Raw genomic sequence first — 20,434 nt, 5'->3', positions numbered from 1 at the left:
TTTAATCACCTTGCTCTAGAGCCGACAGGTATCTTTATGATACCACCAAGAGGTTCAAGTTCAATTGCTGATCAATAACTCAATACACCAGTTAGTAAGGTTCAAATCAAAACACATTTATTATATACACAGTCAATCGCTACTCATGCATAAAATACTATTCACTAGGCTATCACTAACACTAACAGGCCAATACTTAGCTTTGGAAAAGGGACCCACTAGGTCAGGGGAACAATTGGCCTCTCGTTCGATCCTGAGTCTGCAGGCTTCCAGCTGGTATGGTCTAAGGATTAGGAGCGCCTATCTCGTAGCGTGCGTTGACTGGACACTTACTTGGTTGGTGCAGCTGCTAGGCAAGTCTCTCCGAGTTGAGAGTCACGGTCGAGTTCTTTGAGAGCTGCCAAGAAGAACGAATTGAACCTGGGGACTCTATTTTATAGTCCCCAGGGGCTTCACGCCCTTTTGGGCGGACCCCGTACCTGGTTCCAAGTGATTGGACTGAGTTCTGATCACTTGGAACGATTTCTCCAATACTGGAGCTGGGCGGTTCCTAAGTGTCCGTTGGCCTTCCCTTGTCTTGGCTGCTGCTGGCGCCGAGGAGTCTGGCTTGGCCTTGATTATCTTAACAGTTTCAATTGTTCTCTGGGATCGCTCATCAATATGTAGATGGCTGTCAGTTTCAGTGCTGTCTGGGTTCTGCAAGTTCTAATATACAGGAGATTTTGGACCTGCTTGTTTTTTGTCCGTGGCTGAATTTCCCTGCATTCTTAGCGAATCTCCATTTTAAAGGCGGGAAGTGGCCAACCCAGGTGGCTACAATAGTGTGCTTTGCAAATGGATTTTATAAAAGAGAGGAAGTTGTGCTTCAGTTGAACCGAGCTTTGGCCAGATCCCATCTGGAGCATTGCATTCAGTTCTGGCACTGTATCCCAGGAAGAATATACTGGCTGAGAAGGGGACGCAGTGCAGATCCTCCAAGAGAACTAAATTATATGGGAGGATTTCATAAATTTATATTCTATTTTGTGGTGAAGATTGAGTGATAATCTGATCAAAGGGGAAATGTTAAAAGGTTACAATGGGATAGATACAAAGAAGCTATTTCCTTAGGGGTCGGGGAGGAGGTGGAGAGAGAGAAATCGACACTGAGCAGACTTAAAATTACAAGCAAACCATTCAGACGAAAAATCAGGAATCACTTTTTCACATTAGTAAAAGTTATCTAGAATTTTCTGCAAAAAGGCTGGATCAGTTGGATTGATGAATTTTGTTGGGCAAGGATATCGGGGCATATGGAGAAAAGGAGGGCAAATGTAGTTGAAATCTGAATCCATGATCTCATTGAATGGTGGAACCGGCTCGGGGGGCTGAATGGCCCTCTCCTGTTCAGAGGTTGAATCTTACTGTACTTCAAATAGCCGATCAGGTTATGACTCTCGTACTTCCTTTTCACCCCTACCATGAGCGTCTATATCAGCTAAATAGTCTCTTGGATGGTGTAAATTTCATGAATGTTGCCATGACAGCAAGGTGATTAATGAGCTTTACACCACACCTCTATCTTGAGTGTTGAAAATGATGGAGAGGCATTGATGAATCAGGAGGTGGGACACTCATCACAGAGCACCCAGCCTCTTCCCTACTCCTGTAATGTTGACGTGGCTGGTCAGTGGTCTCTGCTTCCATGATAATGAATCAATTATGGTGATGCTGTTGCAGTTCACAGGGAAATGGCTGGTCTTGTTGGGGTGTCCATTACCCACAAATGCTATCATCTCCTTGTTGTCCCAAAGATAATTTTCATATCTTTGGGCAGCACGGTAGCATGGTGGTTAGCATAAATGCTTTACAGCTCCAGGGTCCCAGGTTCGATTCCCGGCTGGGTCACTGTCTGTGCGGAGTCTGCACGTCCTCCCCGTGTGTGCGTGGGTTTTCTCCGGGTGCTCCGGTTTCCTCCCACAGTCCAAAGATGTGGGGGTTAGGTGGATTGGCCATACTAAATTGCCCGTAGTGTCCTAAAAAGTAAGGTTGGGGGGGGGGGGTTGTTGGGTTACAGGTATAGGGTGGATACGTGGGTTTGGGTAGGGTGATCATTGCTCGGTACAACATCGAGGGCCGAAGGGCCTGTTCTGTGCTGTACTGTTCTATGTTCTATATCTGCAGCAAGCTGATATAGGTTGGTTAATTATCAGACAAGTTCTACATGGGGCAGCATTCAGTGAAGCTAGTTCTAGATTCGCCCATGAGGAAAAATATCCTTGTGGTAGTCACCACTGATGTATATATTTTATATAGAGGATATTGTTGTAGGTGCTTTACGATAAGGCCCCTGTACTACAGGTACGGGGGTAGATCCCTGCCTGCTGGCTCTGCCCAGTAGGTGGAGTATAAATATGTGTGTTCCCCGTACAGCAGCCATTTCGTCAGCTGCTGTAGGAGGCCACACATCTCAGTGTAATAAAGCCTCGATTACATCCTACTCTTGTCTTTGGGTAATTGATAGTGCATCAATTTATTACACTGAGTTTTCAGAGATGGACCTCAGCATGAAGCCGGATCGCCTGAAGCTGTATCCTCAAGCAGACAACGCCAAAAAGGACTTTGAACATTGGCTAGCCTGTTTCGAAGCGTACATCGGGTCTGCGCCAGACACAATTCCAGAAGCACAGAAGCTCCAGATCCTTTACACCCGGCTGAGCTCCAACATCTTTCCACTCGTCCAGGACGCGCCAACCTATGCAGAGTCCATGGCGCTGCTGAAGGAAAACTACGCTCAGCGGACTAACAAAATCTATGCCAGACACCACCTCTCCATGTGGCGCGAGCTTCCCGGTGAGTCAGTGGAAGATTTCTGGCGCGCCCTTCTTGCCCTAGTTAGAGACTGTAACTGTGAGGCCGTTTTGGCCATGGCACACTCAAATTTGCTGATGAGAGACGCATTTGTTACGGGCATAGGGTCTGACTACATCCGCCAGAGCCTCTTAGAAGGGGCCACGCTCGACCTCGCAGCAACCAAAAAGCTAGCGCTCTCCCTTACGGTCGCATCACGCAATATTCAGGCCTATACCCCCGACTGTGCGACGCACCCCTCCTGTGCATCGTGGACTCCGCAGATGGCCGCCCCATCGTGGACCCCATCAGCGATCGCCCTCAGCCAGCCAACCAACCCCGGGGGGCCAAATGCTACTTCTGTGGGCAGTCAAAACACCCCCGACAGCGCTGCCCGGCGCGAAGCGCCCTCTGCAAGGCCGGTGGCACGAAGGGACATTTCACTGCAGTGTGCCAGGCCCGCTCAATCACCGCTATTGTCCCGGCACCCCCCACGTGCGGCCAGTGGGCGCCGCCATCTTCCCCTCGGACCACATGCGGCCAGTGGACGCCGCCATCTTGTTCCTCCCAAGACCAACGGGCGCCGCTATCTTGCCTTCCTCACGACACGTGCAGCCCCAGGGTGCAGCTATCTTGCCTTCCCCACGACACACACGCGGCTCGTGGGTGCCGCCATTTTGCTCGGCTCAGGACCCCTGCCCGTCGGGCACCTCATCAGGCTGCTCATCACCTGCAACCACCGATGACCAGCCGCGTCTCACCTCGGTCATGATTGACCAGTCTCGACCACACAACCTCGCGACTGCTTCAACTAAAATGAAGGTCAACGGATATGAGATCTCCTGCCTGCTGGACTCCGGGAGCACTGAAAGTTTAATTCACCCCGATACGGTAAGGCGCTGCTCCCTCGCGGTACACCCTGCCAATCAGAGAATCTCCCTGTCCTCCGGATCCCACTCCGTGGTGATCCAGGGGTACTGCATCGCCACTCTCACTGACCAGGGCGTGGAGTTCCGCGGCTTCCGCTTCTACGTCCTCCCCAACCTCTGCGCTGCCTTGCTACTCGGCCTGGACTTCCAGTGCAACCTCCAGAGCCTAACCCTGAAATTCGGCGGGCCCCTAACACCCCTTACTGTGTGCGGCCTTGCGACCCTCAAGATCGACCCACCTTCCCTTTCTGCAAACCTAACCCCGGGTTGCAAACTCGTCGTCACCAGGAGCAGACGGTACAGCGCCCAGACCAGGACCTTCATCAGGTCTGAAGTCCAGCGGCTGCGTCGGGGAGGCATCATCGAGGCCAGCAACAGCCTCTGGAGAGCCCAAGTGGTAGTAATCAAAACTGGGGAGAATAATAAAATGTCGTTGACTACAGTCAGACCATCAATCGGTACACGCAGCTCGACGCATACCCCCCTCCTACGCATATCTGATATGGTCAATCAGATTGCACAGTACCGGGTCTTCTCAACAGTGGACCTGAAATCTGCCTACCACCAGCTCCCCATCCGTAAGGCGGATCGCCCATACACTGCGTTCGAAGCAGGCGGCCGCCTTTATCACTTTCTTAGGGTCCCCTTTGGCGTCACCAATGAGGTCTTTGTCTTCCAACGGGAGATGGACCGAATGGTTGACCGGTCCAGACTGCGGGCCACCTTCCCGTACCTGGACAATGTCACCATCTGCGGCCACGATCAGCAGAACCATGACGCCAACCGTGCCAAATTTCTCCACACCGCCACTCCTCAACCTCGCGTACAACAAGGAGAAGTGCGTGTTCAGCATGAACCGCTTTGCCATCCTCGGCTATGTGGTCCAGAACGGAGTTCTGGGGATCGACCCCGATCGCATGCGCCCCCTCATGGAACTCCCCCTCACCCTCCCCCACTGCTCTAAGGCCCTCAAACAATGCCTGGGGTTCTTTTCGTATTACGCCCAGTGGGACCCAAACTATGCGGACAAGACCCGCCCACTCATCCAATCCACTGTTTTCCACTGACGGCCGACGCTCACTAGGCCTTCAACCGTATCAATGCCGACATTGTCACGGCCGCGATGCACGCAGTCAATGAGATGTTATCATTCCAAGTGGAGAGCGATGCATCAGATGTTGCTCTGGCCGCCACCCTCAACCAGCCAGGCAGGCCCGTGGCATTCTTTTCCTGCACCCTCCATGCATCCAAAATTCGGCACTCCTCCGTCGAAAAGGAGGCCCAAGCCATCGTTGAAGCTGTGCGGCATTGGAGGCATTACCTGGCCGGCAGGAGATTCACTCTCCTCACTGACCCACGGTCAGTTGCCTTCATGTTTAATAATACACAGCGGGGCAAGATCAAAAGTGATAAAATCTTGAGGTGGAAGATCGAGCTCTCCACCTACAACTACGAAATTTTGTATCGCCCTGGTAAGCTCAACGAGCCGACCCAATGCCCTATCCCGAGGTACATGTGCCAGCGCACAAGTGGACCGACACCGCACCCTGCACGACAACTTCTGTCACCCAGGAGTCACCCGTTTTTACCATTTCATCAAGACCCACAGCCTGCCCTACTCCATCGAGGAAGTCGGGGCTATCACCAGAGATTGCCATGTCTGCGCGGAGTGTAAACCGCACTTCTACCGGCCAGACCGTGCGCGCCTGATGAAGGCCTCCCGTCCCTTTGAATGCCTCAGCGTGGACTTAAAAGGGCCCATCACCTCCACCGACCGCAACACGTACTTTCTCAGTGTGGTCGATGAATATTTACGATGCCCCTTTGTGTCCCATTCCCCGACATGACGTCTGCCACTGCCATCAAAGCCCTCAACACCATCTTCGCTCTGTTCGGTTTGCCCGCCTACGTCCACAGCGACCGGGGATTCTCATTCATGAGCTGCGCCAGTACCTGCTCAACAGGGGCATTGTCTCGAGCAGGACGACCAGCTACAACCTCAGGGGAAATGGGCAGGTAGAGAGGGAGAACGGGACGGTCTGGAGGGCCGTCCAGCTGGCGCTATGGAGCAGAAATCTCCTGGCTTCCTGCTGGCAGGAGGTCCTCGATGCACTCCACTCCATTCGGTCGCTCCTGTGCACCATGACTAATGAAACCCCCCATGAACTTCTCTTTGCCTTCCCCAGGAAGTCCACCTCCGGGGTATCGCTCCCAACATGGCTGGCAGCTCCAGGACCCGTTCTCCTCCGTAGACATGTTCGACTTCACAAGGCGGACCCATTGGTTGAGAAGGTACAGCTACTTCATGCCAACCCGCAGTACGCTTATGTAGTGTACCCCGACGGCCGCCAGGACAGTCTCCCTCAGGGACCTGGCATCAGCTGGTTCCCCAAACCCCCCGACCCGGCGCCACTCTCCCTTCCCCAGGCACACCCCACCACTCCGGGACACTCCGCCCTCCCCTTGCCCGCACACTGGGATGAAAAGGATTTTGATATGCTCCCGGAGTCACCAAAGACCAAGCCAGAGTCGCCACCAGCACTATGGCGCTCTCTACGACAGATTAAGGCACCGGACTGCCTGAATTTATAATTTTATCTGTACTTTTAAAACACAATTTCCTGTATATAGTTCTCCACCACCCCCGCCGGACTAATTTTTAACAGTGGTGAATGTGGTAGTAACCACTGATGTATATATTGTATATAGAGGATGTTGTTATAGGTGCTTTACGGTAACGCCCCTGTACTACAGGTACGGGGGTAGATCCCTGCCTGCTGGCTCCACCCAGTAGGCAGAGTTTCAATATGCGTGTTCCCCTACAGCAGCCATTTCGTCAGCTGCTGTAGGAGGCCACACATCTCAGTGTAATAAAGCCTCGATTACATCCTACTCTTGTCTTTGCGTAATTGATACTGCATCAATCCTCTCAGCATTTACCTGTGTGTCAATAAAATCACTTCTTATTCTTCTAAACTCAGTGTAGGCACAATCTGTAGAACCTGTAGTTCTAGTGCACAGGTTTGCAGCATGATATCTTGGATGGTGTTTGCGTCTGTAGCCTTCAATGAATTGAATGCGCTCCACAGCTAAATGTCATATGAAGTGATCAAATTGGCTTTAATTGGTATCCATGACAGCGAATAAGGAGATGGCCATTTGGCACTTCTGGCTGAAGAAACTTGCAAGCAAAGTTATATACTGGGCTCGACCATGGGTTGATGTTCATAAAATCTATTTGTCTGGTAGCCGGGATAGTTTTGAAAAATATAAATATTTTTATTTATAACAATATAACAACATAATATAAAACTGATGTTGCAGATTACAATATAAAAGGAACACACGCCACCATTTAAAAAAAAATATATATTTTTATTCAAGTTTTTCATTTTGTATAATACAAAACAGGAGAAACACCAGCGCAAACATAAAACCCCCAAAACACAGCATACCTCCACCTCTTTTCCCCCCCCCCCCAAATCCCCACCTTAACAACTAATGGTGACCAATTAGTTAAAGTAAACAATTAATGGCTGCCATGTTCAGTAAAACCTCACAATTGCTCACCTCACGATGTACTTGACTTTCTCGAGGAAGAGGAACTCCATCAGATCTCCCAGCCACACTTGAGCATTGGGTGAAGAAGCAGACCTCCACTCCAGCAGTACTCCTCTGGGCAATCAGTGAGGCGAAGGCCAGGACATCGGACCCCGGCCCATTTGCAGCTCCTGAGAGTCTGACACTCCAAATATGACCGTCAAGGGAGAAGGCTCAACTAATATGGACCCTCACTCCTCCCACCTGGCCTTACCCCACCACCGACACTGAATCCTCTGCCATAATCCATCCTTAAATACAGGAAGTGCTCCTTTCCTCTGAACCTGCAAGTGAAAGAACCCTCTCCATAAGAGAGGTTGTCGGCACCATGGGGAATGTCGAGGAAATCCGCTTCGCAAAGTTGTGAACTTGTAAATATCTGAATAAGTCCGGTTGCAAGAGCCTGAATCTTTCCATCAGTTCCTTCAGATTGGCAAAATCGTCCCTCCGAGAAGAAATCACCCACTCTATCCAGCCCCTCTACTTCGCACCCCCGAAAGTGGCATCCAGCTTCCCAGGCTTGAACAGATCGTTTGCACAAATGGGAGTCATCTTAGGCACTGACCCCAAGTTAAAATGCTGTTGGAATTGACTCCGTATCTTCAAAGTGGAGACAACCACTGGATTTGCAGAATACTTTGCTGATGAAAACGGAAGCAAGGCCATTGCTAATGCCCTCAGACAAGACCCTCTACTTCGCTTCCATCTGCACCCACTTGGCTCCCGGGTCACTGCACCAACCTAACACCTTCTCCGCATTAGCTGCCCAGCAGTAAAGTATCATGTTCGGCAGGGCAGCACGGTGGCCTAGTGGTTAGCACAACCGCCTCACGGCGCTGAGGTCCCAGGTTCGATCCCGGCTCTGGGTCACTGTCCGTGTGGAGTTTGCACATTCTCCCCGTGTCTGCGTGGGTTTCGCCCCCACAACCTAAAAATGTGCAGAGCAGGTGGATTGGCCACGCTAAATTGCCCCTTAATTGGAAAAAATAATTGGGTAATCTAAATTTAAAAAAAAAAAATAAAAAAAAAATAAAAAATGTTCGGCAACGCCAAGCTCCCTGACTGTCTATCCCTTTGAAGGACTGCCTACGAATCTTTGTGGTCTTGCCGACCATTTCAAGGGATGTTATCAGCTTTTCAACTCCTCAAAAAAGGATTTCGGGAGAAAGACCAGCAAACACTGGAACAAAACAAAACTCTTGGCAAAATGTTCATCTGGAGTGACTGAGCAATACCTACCAAAGATGGGGGAAGATTATCTCACCATTGCAGATCAGCCTTGACCTACCTACCAAGCTCGTATAGATCAGTTTATGGAGAAGGGCCTAATCCCGGGCTACTTAGGCCCCTGGATACCTGAAGCTGGAACCAGCCATAGGAAAATATAGCACCCCGAGATTAATTCCCCTCCCCATGGGATTTACTGGAAAGCACTCACCTTTCCTCAGATTTAGCTTGTAGTCTGAAAAAGAGCCTCAGCAGTTTTATTATGTCGCCCATGGTGGGGACCGGGTCCATCACCATGAAGTAAGAGACCATCAGCATACAGGGACAGGCTTACATTAACACTGCAGTGAAGCCACTGTGAAAGCCCATAGTTGTCGCATTCCGGCGCCTGTTCGGGTACACTGAGGGAGAATTCAGAATGTCCAAATTATCTAACAGCGTGTCATTAGGGACTTGTGGGGGGCACCCGGAGGAAACCCACGTATGCACAGGGAGAATGTGCAGACCACACAGACAGTGACCCAGGCTGGGAATTGAACCAGGGGCCCTGCAGCTTTGAAGCAATGGTGATAACCACTGTGGCACCGTGCCTACCATCGAAAGCTGCATTAACTATAAAGGTGGTAGAAACCAAATGCCACCCGAGTCCCTAATCTATATAATCCCCACACTGCAGAAAGAGGCCATTTGGCTTATCAAGTCTGCACTGACCCTCAATGAGCATGCCACCTAGGCCCAGGCCCCTACCCTCATCCTGGACACCTAGTAAGCCCATCTAACCCTTTAGACACCAAGAGGCGATTTAACATGGCCAATCCCCTAATTGCACATATTTGGACTGTGGGAATAAACCGGAGCACCTGGAGGAAACCCACGTGCACACATGGGGAGAATGCATAAACTCCACACAGACAGACACCAAAGGTGAAATTGAATCCTGGGCCAGGATTCTCCCCTACCCAGCGGGGCGGGGGGGTCCCGGCGTAGTGGAGTGGCGCCAACCGCTCCGCACCTTTGGGGGCTAGGCCCGCGCCGGAGTGGTTGGCGCCACGCCAACTGCCGCCAAAACCGGCGCCAACGGCCTTTGACGCCTGCCGGCTGGCATCGGGGCTGGCCGAAAGGCCTCCGCCGGCTCGCCCGTGCGCCAGCTGCCGCTGACGTCACCACCGGCACATGCGCAGTAGGGGGGTTCTCTTCCGCCTCCATCATGGTGGAGGCCGTGGCGGCGGCGGAAGAAAAAGAGTACCCCCACGACACTGGCTCGCCCGCCGATTGGTGGGCCCCGATCGCGGGCCAGGCCACTGGGGGGGCACCCCCGGGGTCCGATCAGCCGCGCCCCCCCCCCCCCCCCCCCCCCCCAGGGCCTCGGGGGCCCACACGCGCCGCCAATCCCACCGCCACCACAGGTGGTTGAAACAACGTCGGCGGGATTGATCTCTCAGCGGCGGGACTTCGGCCCATTGTGGGCCGGAGAATCGCCGCGGGGGCACGCCGATCGCCGCGGCGCAATTTCCGCCCCCGCCAATTCCCAGGTGGCAGAGAATTACGCCCACTGCGGGGCGGGATTTACGCCATCCCCAGGCGATTCTCCGACCCTGCGGGGGGTCAGAGAATTTCACCCCTGGTCCCTGATGCTGTGAGGCAGCAGTGCCACTATGTCACAATTCTGCCAATCTCTAGGCAAGCAGCTTAAAAAAGAAAAACTGGCCTTTTTCCTGTAAAGTACCCCCTTCAAGCGCCGCAGCTGACTCACCACCTTACCTGTTGATGATTCAAATTGCGCCTGGAGCTTTTTCCTGCTCGCAAGCAATTCCGGGAAGGGGCAAGCGAGTACTGATGGTCCACCTCAAGTATGGAATCCACCAGCCTCTGCCACCCTCTCAGTCCTTTTCATATATGCTTTACAGGAGATTATTTCCCCCTAATAACCACCTTAAGGGCTTCTCATAGTGTAGAGGGTGAACAAACAGAGAACATACAGTGCAGAAGGAGGCCATTCAGCCCATCGAGTCTGCACCGACCCATTAAGCCCTCACTTCCACCCTATCCCCGTAACCCAATAACCCCTCCTAACCTTTTTTCTTTTGGACACTAAGGGCAATTTAGCATGGCCAATCCACCTAACCTGCACGTCTTTGGACTGTGGGAGGAAACTGGAGCACCTGGAGGAAACCCACGCAGACACGGGGAGAACATGCAGACTCCACACAGACAGTGACTCAGCGGGGAATTGAACCTGGGACCCTGGCGCTGTGAAGCTACAGTGCTATCCATTTGTGCTACCATGCTGCCCTCGTGCTACCATGCTGCCCTAGTGTAGAGGGTGCGATAGACTTGCTCTTGCTGAACTTGCTTAAAGTTATAATCTATTAAACCGGGCTCCACCCTGTGATCTGGCCTGTCCGGTAGTAACGTTCATTGGGATCACAGCAGTTTGGTACAGGAGCATCTCAGCTAGTCCCACTTCCCCTGTCCATTCACCATTATGGTGCATCCATATGCTTTATTAATCACTTTCTCAACCTGCACAACTACCTTCAATAATTTGTGCTCCCAAAGTACCTCTGCTCCTGCATCTTTTTTAGAATTGTACCGTTCAATTTATGTTGCCTCCTCTTGCTCTTCTTACCAAAGGAGCGGCACAGTGGTCAGCATTGCTGCCTCGCAGCGTCTGGACCCGGGCTTTGGTCACTGTGTGTGGAGTTTGTACATTCACCCTTGTTTGTGTGGGTATCGTCTGGTTGCTCCGGTTTCCTCCCACAGTCCAAAGATGTCCGGGTTAGGTGGATTGGCCATGCTAAATTGCTCCTTAGTGTCCAGGGATGTGCACGTTAGGTTATAGGGTTACAGAGTAGGGAGGGGTGGTTGGGTGAGTGGATATGGATAGGGTGCTCGTTCGAAGGGTCGGTGCAGACCCGATGGGCCGAAGGGACTCCTGGGGCGCGATTCTCCCCACGCCGGGTGGGAGAATCGCGGGAGGGCCACTCTAGTACCCCCCCCCCCCCCCCCCCCCCCCCCCCCCCCCCCCCAAATGCTCGGAGAATCGCTGCTCGCCATTTTTCCCGCCGATTCTCCAGCCCGGATGGGCCGAGCGGCCTGACGACCCTGACGGGTTCACGCCGGCGGCAACCACACCTGGTCGCTGCCGGCGTGAACAGCGCGCGACAGGTAAGTGTGGGGCCTGTAGCGGGCGGAGAGGGGATCGAGCACCACGGGCGTGCTCAGGAGGGGACTGGCCCGCGGTCGGTGCCCACCGATCGTCGGTCCGGCGTCTGTAAACGACGCACTCTTTCCCCTCCGCCACCCCGCAAGATCAAGCCGCCACGTCTTGCGGGGCAGCGGAGGGGAAGACGGAAACCGCACATGCGCAGGTTGGACAGCCAACCTGCGCATGTGCGGCTGACGTCACTTAGGCGCCGCTGGCCGCGTCATTATCGGCGTGCCGCTTTGACACAAGTGTCAAGGCCCAGCGGCTGAGTTTCCTGCAACGCCGTTCTGACCGGGGGGGGAGGGGAGAGAGAATAGGGAGCGAGGAGCGGCCTCTGACGCCGGAGTGAAACACTCTGGGTTTCACTCCGCCGGCATTGGCCGTTGCGGAGAATTTCTCCCCTGGAATGTAGGAATTCTATTCTAAAATCTACAAATTAATATCCAAACGTGTACAGCCATACTATTAATCTGTCCGTGTCCTCTTGAAATCTATCACTATCCTCCCAGCTCACAATGTTTCTAATTTTGATGTCACCAGCAAATGTCTGAAGTCATTAATATATGTTAAGAGACGTATCAGGGGACCTTAATATATGCATTCCTCCAGTGTGAAAAACAGTTCACCACTACTTCTAGTTTCCTGTCGCTCATCCATGCTTGTATCCATGTTGCCATTGTCCTTTTATTCCATGGGTTTTGACTTTGCTGACAAGCCTGTTATTATTGTGCTAAATTATTAAACAAAGACTTTAAGTGATGATTGAAATTCTATAGAGTACCAATTTTTTTTTTCCCCAAATAAGGGGCAATTTAGCATGGCCAATTCATCTGCCCTGCACATTTTATGGGTTGTGGGGGTGAGACCCATGCAGACAAGGGGAGAGTGTGCAAACTCCACACGGACAGTGACCCGTGTCAGGATCGAACCCGGGTTCTCGGCGCGTGAGGCAACAGTGCAAACCACTGCGCCACCGTGCTGCCCCGATATTTGAAATACTGACATTGAATTATACGACAGACGCCAGCCCAGTGCTGAAGAACGTTGGAAATCTGTGCACCACCCAATTTTGGGTGAGAGTGAGGTTGGTGATGAGATAGATAATTTTGGAAATTCAAAATGCAACTAGATAGGACAGAAGATGAAAAATTAAGTAGCAGCCTTGAATTTACTTGCAATGTCAAATGTTTTGTTTTTGCTTAAATATTTGGGATTTGAAATGTGTTATGAACATGACCTTCGCCCCCATGTCATTTTATTGCTGGGTGCCTAACTTTTGAAATTCTTTCGGCACAAAACCTCATCTGAAAGCACAAGGAGGCAATCGGGCATGTTTTTACACAGCTGCCAGTCACAACATTGCATTTCTGAAAGTTCAATACTACATTCATGACTGTTGAACTTTCATGACCACCTTCTAATAAATAATGTAATTTTTATGGCTGTCTGCCATTAGCATTAAAGTGCAATGAAAGCTATATTGGACTTTTAAAATGTACTTGGTTCAAATTTCACATCTTAATTCCTACAATTACCATTCTGCTGTGTTATTGTAATATTGTACTTTGAATTATGCTGCACAACCAGATCAGTAGGGTGAGAATTGACTACTACTGCATTGTAATATGAATATTATAATTCCCAATTCATTTTTGCACGGTTGTGATTTGAAAACTTAGACTTTTTTATAATTTATATCATTTTTCAGACTGATTATGTTTGAACTCCACAGCTTTAGTTAATGTTAAGAAAATCATGACAAAAGTGTATGATTTTGGATCACCATTGGTTATGTGGCCAGAGGTGCTTTATGACCTAGGAAAGGAAAATATGAGTAAATTGGTTATTTTATAACAATGCAATAACATTCTGCTTCTCACTTCCATTAGACCTGTGATTTATTAATACAGGATAATGAGCAATTTTTGGTAGGTCAATTTAGCCTTCCAAGGGCAATCACTGGTAGGGTGTATCAGTATGCTGCATGACTGCTGGGGCAGTGGTTTGACTCCAGCTTTCACTAACATATGGCCCTGCAGGTGGCTTGCTGCCAGTTGCCTGCCCGTCAGGCACAGTATCTTTTAAGGAGGCAAGAGCCAGGCTAAAAGCCGAGAAAATTGACATGGATTCACCTTCAACCACACTTCCAATCTTACTGGCTTGGCTGAAATCTAGACAAAGGTTCCTGGATATTCATTCGCCTTCAATCAAGTCCAGAATGTAGTGTCCAGGAAGCTGAGAGGAAGAAATTAATAAATTGCATGCTGTTGCTTGAAAAAACTGACATTCTGTCAAAGCTTTTTGTTTTGCACTGATCAAGAATCACAAAGTAACTTATATTAGCATGTTGCATGTTTTTAAAAGGTTTTTTTGAGCATTAATATGGTTCTCATTCACAGTATCTTAACTATTCTTTATTTAATTTTATCATACTATGAGTTAAGACTCAGTGATTGGAACCAATGATTCTGTAATTCACTCAAATCAAATTCTGGTTTCATCTTTGTGTAACTCACCATATTCTTTATCATTTTTAACTTGTGTTTGACAAATCAGCTGGTAGTTTAGCGGTGATTAGATAATCTGTGTCACATTCAAGCAAACCAGATTCACAATCTAATTATTTTAATGTTCTCATTCACCACCTCCCTGCTAATTATCAAAGACTCATAGAATACAGAGCAGAAGGACACCATTTGGCACATCGAGTCTGTACCAACCCAACGAAAGAGTACCCAACCTAGGTCCACTCCCCCACCCTATCTCCGTAACTCCACCAAACCTTTGAACAATTTTAGCATTGCCAATCCACCTAACCTGCTATTCTTTGGACAGTGAAAGGAAATCGGAGCACTCGGAGGAAACCCACGCAGACGCTGGAAAAATTTACAAACTCCACACAGACAGTCATCCAAGGTCGAAATTGAACCTGGGTCCCTGGCACTGTGAGACAGCAGTGCTAACAGCAACAAATAGTCATTAAATTAAAAAAGCACTGTAAAGAAGAAGGATAATGAAAATGTTTGAGTATGGAAAATATCTACCACACCACAGTTTAACGGAAATGATAAAAGTGGTTTACCTTGAACATATGATATGGGTTATATGTGGCAGTACAATCTTGTACAATTTAATTGTCTCAATTTATTTTCAGAAATATACAACAGTTGGGGAACTTGGAAAAGCCACAGACACATTTGATGCTCTCGGGATGGTGACAGAAGAACAATCGTATGGTAAGAAAGCTTCAGCAATCTAAACTAATTGTCTTCCAAATGCATTTTCTAAGATTACCTGTGCTTTTAAACTTTAGAATGCGATAGGTTTATTAAATTTTTAATGCCATGTGTTTAAGGCTTTATATCCTGAGATCCCCTGCTCTTTCTGGTATCCTTTCACCTTCCGTATGGAGGGAGATGCCGACCACAACAATTACTATGTTGATGATCTATCTGCTCCCCTCTATATGTGGAATAATGATCACTCTGCACTGTCCCAGATTTTGGGGATGTGTTGCGTCTTGCTGTTAATGAAAAATATCCACTTAGAACTAATGGCTTTGGATTTTTTCTGGATTTTTCTTTATTTTGGGGTTAAAGAATTGTTAACTGGCTCCTACAGAGGTACAGGTAGGTGTCCTATCTGAGGAAAAGATGTTCTAATGTGTCATTGATGCCTCTGGTAGAATTGGAGTTGGGGGAGGTATGCATTGGTGTGCACCCGATCATGGCGTGATAATTTACCGTACTCACTTCACGTGAAGGTGTACACCATTTCACCATGGTTTCATGGCTTTATACTCTTTTTTTTTTCTCCCCTCCCCACCCCATTCTCTAGTTTATCTGTCCATTGCTTTTCCTTGTATAAATGGAGCCACCAAGCTAAATGATTAAGCTGAGCCAATTGTGTTGGTGTTCTCCTGTCTTTTTTGTGTAGTCATATACGCAGAATAATTCATGCTGTATTACATCAGTTTGGGGGTTTGTTGCATTATTTGTAAAAAAAAAGAAAATCTTGGCTCAGGGTTAGTGCACTCAGAGGCAGAAGGTTGTGGGTTCAAGATCCACTTCAGCTGAGCTGAGTAAATAACCTAGGCTGATGCTTCAGTGCTACAGAGTGAGTGCTGTGTTACCTTATCAGCAAAACATTAAACTGAAGCCTTGTTTGCCTGTTCAAGTGAACATAAAAGCTCTTGTGCCACGTTTTCAAAGAAGCAGGAAATTTTCCTCCACCAACTCTGCCGAAATGTATGGATCATTCATTTCATTGCTGTTTGTGGAAAATTGTCTACACAAAAAGTGGTGACTGAAGTGAGATGTCCTCTTATTCTGTTTCCAACTACAGGTTACAAAACATTTGTTAAACTGTTAACCTCAAAATTGTTTTTTAGGTAAGTGCCTCCAGCCTACCTCCTCTCCTAGCCTACTTCAGAGTAAAGACAAACACGAACTGTAAATAGAGTACGAGGCTGATTCTGTTGGAATGGAGCTATTCAGCAATTCCATGGGATTTACTCAATTTCCTGTTGCAACTTAGCAGAAAGTTGGCGAAACAATGGTTAATAATGGCAAATAGTGGTTAATTGTGGAAATTCCATCCTCAGTTTTGGAAGTTGTCAGAAATGCATTTTAATTTAGCCATTTTAAGGCAGTATCTTTTTGTGGCTGTGGAATTGACTAAATATTTTCTGTTTTAGGCATGCAGGATCATTGTTGAGCAACCCCAAACCATGTTAGTTTACACTCAAAGCAGAATGATACTTTAATTTCTGTGCCCCAATAATCGTAGAACTGTGGAATAGTACAGCACAGAAGGTCATTTGGTCCATCTGCCTTTTCTTTTGAAGAGAATCCAGTTTGTCTCACTCTCCCAAGCTTTTCTATATCCCTGCATTGCAGTTTCTTCAAATATTTATCCAATTCCCCTTTGAAGGCTACCATTTAATCTTTAGTCACCAATATCTTAGTAGACAGTGCATTCAAAATCTTAACCACAAAAAAGGTTTCTGCTCATGTTCTTTTGGCAATCGCCTTTGATCTGTGCCACCTGGTTATCGGCACTCCAGCCGTTGGAAACAGTTACTCTTTATTCACTCTACGTCGGTTCTTTATAATTTTAAACACTTCTATTAAATCTCCTCTTCACCTTCTCTGCTTAAAGGAGAACAAGCTCAGCTTTTCACTTCATCCACACAACTAATCCCTGGGGCTGAACTTGTTTTATATAGTTTAGCACAATGTCTTTGCTTTTGTACACTCTCTGCAAAGTCCAGGATCCCAACTGCTTTGTTAGCCTGTCCTGCCACCTTCAAAATTCTGTGCACATGCACCCTCAGGCCTGCCTTCTGGGACCCCTTTAAAATGTTACCATTTTATTACTTTGTTCTATGTCGCTTCAAACTTTGCTGCATTGGATTTCATCTGTTTATATGTCAGCCCATTCCACCAGCTTGTCTATGAAAGGACATCTCAGCACTATTGTGGCTTAACCAAAACTTCCCTGATTATTTTTGTGAGTCTCACACTAGTTCTCTTGCTCTTTCTAAGTGCAATTTGGGGTATTGTGTCAATTAGGAATTGAGCCTTATCTACCCAGATTAATTTCAACTGAATAACAAAAGAAACATAAAAAGGTTATTGATCATGTAAGTAAGCCTAGGTTCAATCCAGAAATGAAAGCACAGTGTCTTAACTCATTACGATCTACTAAATTTTCGGTGTGGGGGTTGGAGAAAAGGGAAGATTTTTATATATGATGGAACACAGTATCCATGGATCATTGATTCATCCAATAAACTCTTGCAACACTGATACTGTTGACTACTTTGAATGAAAATAGTTTTTGAAATATTTTTCTCTCTCCTTTGGCATGAAGGCAAGATCTTGAGTGTTTTATTTTGCCATTAACTAGATCACATAACAAAGAATGATCTGGAAAGCATTCTGAAGAAATTTACAGGAAACGTTATGCAGACTCCTCCATTGTAAGTTAATACTTATGCATTTTTGGCAATGTGAAACTGATGGGGTAATTTGTGTGGATATTTTGCATTGCTGAACCTGTAGATCTATTTGCCATTTGATAAATTCAAAGAAACATTTTTGTCTTTTAATTGTTCCGCTTATTATGCAACAGTTAGAATCATAGATCTGAATTTTACCTATCCCTGGTGACAGGAACAGAGGTGGTGAATCATTGCTGGTAACAGTGTTAATACTGTTCCCTGACAGTCTCGCTACGAGGGAAGTTTCCCAATGGTGGCTCTGTGGATTAGCTACCTGCTTCACGAAGGCAGCAGCCAATTCACGTGATTAAAGCCTATTTGAGGCCATTAAGCAGGCTCACCAGTATTTGTTGATGGCTGAGCGTCATTTTCTTGTTGCATAGAGATGCCCCCCCTGCAGCAGCCTGGGGTGTCAGGTAGGGTTGGGTGGACGTCCGATCCTGCGATACGTAAGAGTGAACCATAAGCAGGGAAGGCTGCCCCAACAATCCCCCAGGAGAGATTGACCTTTCAGATGACGGGATCTTTTTCACTTGACCATCCTAAATTTATTACTTATATTGCCTGTCTGGGGGCACCTTCATTTTGCAGCCCTCTGGGCCAAAGCATCAGGAGTCTACTGCAATCCTTAATTGGTTGGTGAGCTTAGAGGGGGACAGTTACAAGACCACGTCCAGTAAAATCACTGAGCTGATCCAACTTCCAGAAGTTCAGGCCTGGGGCCTTATTTGGTCTTGTGTTAGGGCCCCAAATCATAGCTCCTTGTATGCTGTAGCTATTTTGCAAAACGTGTCCTTGCCTACTCTCTGCAAGAGCAACTCCGCTAGCTCCATTGCCCTGCCCTTAACCCTGCAAATATTTTCTCTTCTGGTGTTTATCAAATCCTCTTTTGTAATCATTTTTATTAGTGTCATTTACTAATATTATTAGTAAACTGAGGGAGAATTCAGAATATCCAGTTTACCTAACAAGCACTTCTTTCGGGACTTGTGGGAGGAAACCGGAGCGCAGGGAGGAAAGCCATGCAGACACGGGGAGAACATGCAGACTCCGCACAGGCAGTGAGCCAAGCTGGGAATCGAACCTGGGTCCCTAGCGCTGTGAAGCAACAGTGCTAATCACTGTGCTACCATGAAAACCACATTTGTATTTGACACCACCACACTACCAGTTCATTTCCAGATCCTAACCAGTCAGAAAAGCATACTACATGTCACCAAGCAATCCAACAGCCAATTCAGAAGAAACTTCCTTTTCAAAAGAGTGGCAAGAATGTGGAGCTCATTACCAGAGAGAGTGGTTGAAGTAAATAGCAGAGATGCATTTAATAAAAACTAGAAAAATTATATGAGGGAGAATGGAAGAGAGGATTACAGTAATGGATTTAGAAGAGAAAAGATGGGAGGCAACTCGAGTGGAATATTAACACCAGCATGGGCTGGTTGGGGTGTCTGTGTTGCGTAGATTTTATAAAAGAGATTTTTCAGATGCTACCTTTGGTTCTTTTGCCAATCGCCTTAAATTGGTGATTCCTAGTTTCGCAACACTTGTGCCAAGGGGAGCAGTTTCTGTATCTTCTCTAGACGCATCATAATTTTGAATACCTCTATCAAATCGCCTTGTGACCTATTCTCAGGAAAAAAACGGGTCCTGCAATCTGTCCATATAGTTTATGTCCTTCATTCTTGGAACCAGTCTCCTAAATTTTGTGTCTTCTTTCAAGCCTTCACACTCTTCTTCCTACATTGTGGTGCTCAGAATTGTAAGCAGTACTTCGTTGAGGCTAAACCAGTGTTTTGTAAGGGTTCAACTTAAATTCTTTACTTTCATATTTTATGTCTCTATTTCTAAAGCCTTGGATCCTACATTCCTTTTTAATCACTCTCTCAATCTGCCCTGCATGTTCAATGATTTGTGTACATATACGCCAAAGTCCCTCTGCTCATGAACTCCCTTTAGAGTTGAGCCCTTTATTTTATACTACTGCTCCTTCTTCCTGCCAAAATATACAATTTCTCACCTCCATGCATTTTCTTCTGCAACATTTCCATCTATACCGCCAGCAGTCTGACAATGTCTTCTTGAAGCCCCTATCTTCCTCACAGTTCTCAAGAACTAGGCGCAGGAGTAGGCAGTTCAGCCCCTCGAGCCTGCTCCACCATTCAATAGAACATTCAAATTTGCTGAATGTTCTAGTGTCCACTGCACTCTGCGGTAGAAAATTCCACAGATTCACGACCCTACGAGTGAAGTAATTTTCCCTCGTTCCTGTTTTAAATTTGATTTGATTTATTATTGCCACATGTTTTAGTATACAGTAAAAGTATAGTTTCTTGCATGCGTACAGACAACGCATACCGTACATAGGGAAGGAAGGAGAGATTGCAGAATCTAATGTTACAGTCATAGCTAGAGTGAAGAGAAAAGATCAACTTAATATGAGGTAGGTCCATTCAAAGGTCTGATGGCATCAGGTTTTCTTGAGTTGTTTGGTATGTGAATTCAAACCTTTGTATCATTTTCCTGACGGAAGAAGGTGGAAGAGAGTATGTCCGGGATGCGTGGGATCCTTAATTATGCTGGCTGCCTTTCCAAGGCTACGGAAATTGTAGACAGAGTCAGTGGATGGGAGGCTGG

General features: G+C 47.6%; 1 protein-coding gene across 2 annotated transcripts in view; it reads left to right on the top strand.

The window, feature by feature from the left end:
• The window catches only part of trub1 (TruB pseudouridine (psi) synthase family member 1), a 69,932-nt gene that overhangs the window by 40,031 nt on the left and 9,467 nt on the right, over window positions 1-20,434 (top strand). For both annotated transcript variants that reach the window (XM_038822124.1, XM_038822123.1), the window contains 2 exons: window positions 14,948-15,029; window positions 17,704-17,776. In XM_038822124.1, coding sequence (XP_038678052.1) covers window positions 14,948-15,029; window positions 17,704-17,776 — 155 coding nt within the window. The remainder of the gene's footprint in view (window positions 1-14,947; window positions 15,030-17,703; window positions 17,777-20,434) is intronic.

The sequence above is a fragment of the Scyliorhinus canicula genome, chromosome 16, assembly GCF_902713615.1.
Source record: "Scyliorhinus canicula chromosome 16, sScyCan1.1, whole genome shotgun sequence".
In the NCBI taxonomy this organism is placed as follows: Eukaryota; Metazoa; Chordata; class Chondrichthyes; order Carcharhiniformes; family Scyliorhinidae; genus Scyliorhinus; species Scyliorhinus canicula.
Note: the sequence above shows the minus strand (reverse complement) of the source record. Positions and strands in the feature narration are given on the sequence as shown.